The sequence below is a fragment of the Aspergillus tanneri genome, assembly GCF_003426965.1.
Source record: "Aspergillus tanneri strain NIH1004 chromosome Unknown AapTan_4_pilon_pilon_pilon, whole genome shotgun sequence".
NCBI classification, from domain to species: domain Eukaryota; kingdom Fungi; phylum Ascomycota; class Eurotiomycetes; order Eurotiales; family Aspergillaceae; genus Aspergillus; species Aspergillus tanneri.
Window position 1 is genome coordinate 129,796 of NW_022984631.1, and position 5,957 is coordinate 135,752.

Sequence of the window (5,957 nt, forward strand, 5' to 3'; positions counted from 1 at the left end):
AGATCGCCCATAGCTACCCTAGAGCAGATGACGGAACAACAACAGCAACGATCCTTTGTGACAGCAAATCCGCCTTGCAAGCAATCCAAAACCCAGGAAACAAATCAGGCAACAAATTATCCATGCTATCCTCCATGCAGCGGCAGAGGTTCAAGCCCGGGGTATTGTACTCCGCCTGCAATGGCTACCAGGGCACTGTGATAATATAGGGAAGAGCAGCAGATCCTGGCTAAAATACTGCACACCCGGCAAAACACACCCCTTCCGTCCCTGCTTACAAGGAAGAAGGATTCCATCCGAACAAGATCCTCGCTCAGTGGGAGCAAGAATGGACGTCTACAGCAAGGGTAGTACCTACGAGAATCGACAACCTTTACCAGCCACCTACACTAAAGACTATATAGGAACCTACCAAGGAACCGCGCATACCTGCTAATGCAGCTACGAACGGGCCACAGTTGGTTATCCACCTACGCCAAAGCTCATCGATTTCGTGACAACGATCACTGCGCGTGCGGCGCGCAAGAAACAGTCACACATGTGCTAGTGGACTGCCCTAAATTAAGGGAATTGCGAAGGGTGTTGAGGAGAAAAGTTGGGGACGTGTTTAATTGCACGTCGAGTCTGCTGGTCAAATTTTACAGAAGCTTTTATGTGACTGTATACTATCAGCTCACGGTCAATCAGCTTACTACTCTGCTTTCCAGGCCTTTGTCCCGCCGAGTCAATGGGCAAGAATCCAAAGCCCACAACATCAACGTTCATGGTCCCTCTCTGAGAATGGACGGGCTATTATCCTTACACCCCTTATACTCCGATGCAATGCTAGTGAATCATGGTTCCGCAAGTCATATAGAGAAATCACAGTTAACATTGCACAATCTTCAGCCAACCTACTGTTAACTATCAACATGGGAATTGATTATTTATGCATATGCATTATTTGCAATATCAACAAGTACTTTATCTTCTATCACATCAACTTCCGTACAATATATTCGATCAACAGTATTACAGGGCCGACATGCATTTCAAAGTCTGGTTTTTGCAGGGTCACAGATAACCACCGATGTGCTTGCGACAAATGGTCTGCAATATCCCCTCCTTACTTGACTTATTTTACTAATGGATTCTTAATAGATATTGATGCTATTCTATCTAGGACTAATAATAAATGGGTGAAACGTGCATGCCTCCCAAATGTCCATAATGGACTGCATTTTGCCGATTACACGGCTGAATATGGAAGTCCCATGAATTGTAATGTTTTAGGTGGGGAACGAAAACATAAGTATGGTCCCTACTGTTTTATAATACTATTATATAAATAATACTAATAATATTTATATACAGGGTCTTTAAGAACTGGGCGGATTGTGCGGCTCCAAGTAACCTTATGGCCTATTTATTCAAGAAAGATCGTTTGCGACAATCCTTGCGATTGGGGATTTCTGGGTCGTGGAGTCATCAGCAGCCAGTTCTATATCAGCGACTTATAAAAATGTTAATAACCTGTCCTTATTTGATCAACTTATTTATCTTGCTTGATAAGGAATACAATGTGGTGAACTAGCATAGAAACCCTCCAAAATCGGCAGTAAAAATTTTGGCCAAGAAAACTTATGCCTTGTTATAGACAACCTTAATATTTATTTCCTCATCACTGTCCTTCGAGATAATAATATCTTAGTTAATCGACTGCAAGATATATATATTAAAAAGTACAGTGTATATACTACTCTCTATTTTAACAGCTTACAGCTATCCCCATGTGTGAGATTTCACGATAAGTATGCTTGATACTGCCTATATTATAAAAGCAACTACTTACACTATATAGAGCTATGGTATTCCATATATACAGACCGGGATGTTTCTTTTTTATAAAGAGGCATATATACAGGTACTGTCATGTTTACGTTATTTGTTATTTAACAAGGAGTATTTCTTTGTCTTAGCTCGGTATCTTGAACGAGTGTCAGTTAATAGTATGGCAGAGGATAATATTCTTCAGCTTCCTTTCTACCGATGTACAGATAGATGGAGCCTTTTTACTATTCCGGATTTTATTGCAGACCCGGAGTTTTTTATTGATGTAACATCCCCTCACGGTGTGCCTCAGTCAACATCTCAGTTTCTTATACACTGTTCCTGGAGGATCAACTATATATGATTTATTACTTCTTTATATACTATGTCTACTATGGAAAAGGCTCTTTCAACCCCTATATATATGCTATGGGTGAATTAGACAATTTAATACGCTGTTAAGATAATTCAATAATAGTAGTACAATAAATATAGAACTGGATTAATCTAATCATAGATAGTATCTACTATTTCTTATTCGATTGTACGATAGCAAGATACTAGTATTATAATAGATATAACAGGTATCTAACTATGCATAACTTACGAACCGTTGCATCTAGTTGTGAACTTCGAAGAGTTGTGGGTTTTATTGCTCGTTAATCCTGGTTTCCCTTGGTTGTAGCTGGTTGTCAGTAGTAGTAGTAGTAGTAGTAGTAGAATTCATACGCTGACCCCTCGCCTTCGGCGATATGCAGGACCCGACTGTCACTATCTATCTCTATATGGCTATGTACAGTGATCCATTACTTAACGACGAATGCTGGTTGTCAGTAGTTGTGAGAAGTTGTGGGGGTTTAAACTGGTATGCAGTGGTTGGGAATGTATTCTTAGCTTATAATTGGACATGTCGTACCTTTTGTGGCAACCATTCCACAACCCTTTTAAATGGGATTATATAATTACATACCTTTCCCTACAGTCGCCAACCCTTCGACACTGTCGCACCAAAAAAAAGGGTGGGCATGATAGTATCATGATCGAGAAATTTTTTTTTTTTTTTTTTTTCTCGCTTCGACATGTTCGCGATTTCTTTGGCCTTTTCAACATCTAAGTATCCCCTTAGTACCCGACAATATAAACAAAAGAGCCATATTAGCCTGCTGCATTAAGCAGGTAATGTAAATGGTTCGAGACTCCGCCATACTGGGTCACTATCTGCTGTTCCTTCTGTTTAGGCTGTAAATCAAGGCTTTACGGAGTAAATGAAAGATCGTCGATATGAGATAAACCAATGTAGAAATTTAAATAACTAGAGATTAATCCGACACTTATCTTCGATAATTAATTTTCTATTTAGAATAACAACAATCCCCTGCACCCTGGCGACCTTGCAAGGCGTTCCGCACACTAGCTCGAGAATATAAGTCGCAAAAATACTGGAAGTCTAAGTAATCCTGAGCATAAGGACAGAATTAATGGTGACGTTTTGAGGTGACAGCCCGAGGCTTGGTAATGCAAGTGTAGGGGGCCGCCTAGTTTTTCAAAAATCTCTTGATCTCCGTCCTGGCCATCCTGTAGCCGGATGTGAAATATCGATAGTTATGGTCGTTTTTCATTATTAGCTTCTGGCAAGAAGCGAGGCCAGCAGCTTCTCTATTCACAATACCGTCTAAAATCACTTTGCCTGCTTCTGACAGCAACTCTGAGGATGCTGAAACCGCACGCTGCAGGTCCACAAATGCAAGAGACATCCCTAGCAGGATTTCAATATTCCTGACAGGAGACTTTGAGAGCCTGATCATTTTTTCTGCGAAGGGGCATGGCCATCGGGTGAGAACATCCACTAATGAGTTTGGGATAGGTTTGAAATGTTTGCGGCCTAACATTTCTAGGCCTAAGTTGATCAAATCAACGCTATCCTGCCTTACAATCTCATCCATTCCCGAAACACCCTTCTTCTCGTGCCCAAACCCATATTGGGCTCGAAGAATGCGGACAATGGCTGAGCCCAGTTGTGTCGCTGCACGAGATGGAACGGCAATATACGACTCCAGCAGGCTCGTCTGTGAAAACCATAGCGGGAGAATCCGTGTCCAGGCACCATTTATATTCAGATCTAAGGGGCTGGTGAAGAATATACCATCTGAGATTGTAGCAAGCGGAATGTCCTCATCGACAGGAGTATCGGAGTCTGCAATGCCCATAAAACCCGGACAATGTATAATGGTGCGATCTCGTCGGGTAAAATGCCAATAGCTATCCTGGCCTTTAGGACGGGCACTGAGGGAGTTAATCCAAATCTCAAGGACCTCCACCTCTTTCTGTGTGAAAGATCCGAACATTTTTCCTCCCCAGCGCAGTTCTCGGATGAGTTTACTTTTCCCTGCATTTCCTTTTATTACCCACGGCTTTGCCATGCCCAGCTCTCGAAGGAATTCCCTTTGTCTCCGCTCCGACGCGAGACGCTCAGGATTAAGCCATTCTGATAGGGCTAGACCCCCAATCTTAGTGGGACATGCACCGTGTAGCTGCCATGCAACCACCGCCTTGGCAGTCAAAATTTGCAGGACTTTGCTCTCGAGATGACTAAGTGCTCCAACAGGTCCAGATACTGGCCACTCTGGGTGATTTGAATGAAGTGTTGACAATGCATAGCCCGCCTGAATTCGTCTCCATGCCATCTGCACAGCATGTTTTCCCTGATAACGCTCCACATAGGACAGATACTGTGTAACAATATGCGCAGACATCTTAGCGTGTCCGGAATGCGCATTATCAATGGAGATATGGAGAAGAAAATATTGCGCCCCTACTTTCAGCTCCTGAAGCTCTTTTGACAAGATAACAGTCTCCAGCGTGAGGCCCTCGAAGCCCAAGTTGAACCCCAGGATCTCAGGAAGAAACTCTGATGGAAATAGAGAGATAAGCAGCTGTACCACAGCTGCTTTAAAAACCCACACATTTTTTAAGCCATATTTTGAGTTAATAAAATCAGATGTATGAGGGGCGGGTAAGTCAACTCCCAGTTCTTGCATCAGCTCGCTGTACACTTGAACATGGTTCTGGCAAACATGTCCATCTCCAAGCTCCTCAGAGAGGACTTGCCAGGCCCCTTTCAGGATAGGTCTGAGGTCAAAAGGGGTCGTTATCTGGTGAATATAGCCTAACCATGAGCCATCCACGAACTTAACCGGGGCCAGTTGAGCCAGGGCTTCGGCTGCTTGTTTCCTGTCTGCAAGCAAGCGCCTTGGCCAGCCCGCTGCTCTTTCCTGGAAGTACTGCGCGCAGGATTTCTCCACGTCCTGATGGCTGGTTTGTAGGAAACCATATAAATTATCTTCTGTAAAACTCTCGATAGCAAAAATGCCCCTTTTCTGACTATCTTCGGAAAATTCAACTGATTCGGAGAGTAAACAAAGCAACAGATCGCGAGCTTCGGATAGTATGTCCTGGTGCTGTTCAATGTTTTGGAGCTTGAAATATAGGCTCTTGTAATACTCAAGGGACTCGGAGAGAGATTCAATGGATGACAATGAGGCTCTATCCACACGGTAGCCATTGCACTTTGTTATTTGTTGAATATCCGCTTTTCTTCTCAACCATCTTATAAATCCCAGGTACAGGCAAAGTAATGGCAAGAAGAGTGCGGCAGTGAGCAGTATCTGCGGTGTCAAATAGGGACAGCTCCAGAGCATAGTGCCCTGGTTGACCTTACGCGACCTTTAGCTTGGGTAATCATGGAAATGGATGTATGGATGGATTCTAGCGTACCATTTTAGCCAACGCAGCCTATAGATTTCGGAATAAGTAAAAGCAGTCCTGATCCCGGATATATGCATATAAATCAACCAAAACCTTAGCTTTAAAGTATTGCCTCGCTGGCTGGCCTGCTAAGTAAGCATGCAGAGGCTTCCCATCCCTACAAATCCAATGGAGCCAGATCCGACTTTTTTTATATTATTATCTAGAATACCTCTAGGACCACCATCACGCGGCCCAAGTAATGTACCTACAGTACCTAATGCATATTAAAAAACACCAAAACACGGATCATATCAACATGATATAAACTTCACCAGTGGGTCTATATGGAGCCATTCCGAGTTCGCACTATCCTGATCCCATGTTATAATTACAGTATTGGC

The 5,957-nt window shown here is 43.0% G+C and overlaps 1 protein-coding gene across 1 annotated transcript; it reads right to left on the minus strand.

Annotated features, from left to right (window-relative positions):
* Positions 1-3,344: 3,344 nt before the first annotated feature.
* Positions 3,345-5,586, minus strand: ATNIH1004_005339 (iron-containing redox enzyme family protein; the record flags this gene model as incomplete). Its single annotated transcript, XM_033569993.1, has 2 exons — positions 3,345-5,375; positions 5,584-5,586. The coding sequence occupies 2 exons, from the start codon at positions 5,584-5,586 to the stop codon at positions 3,345-3,347; spliced, it is 2,034 nt and encodes a 677-aa protein (XP_033426025.1).
* Between the last annotated feature and the right edge of the window lie 371 nt (positions 5,587-5,957).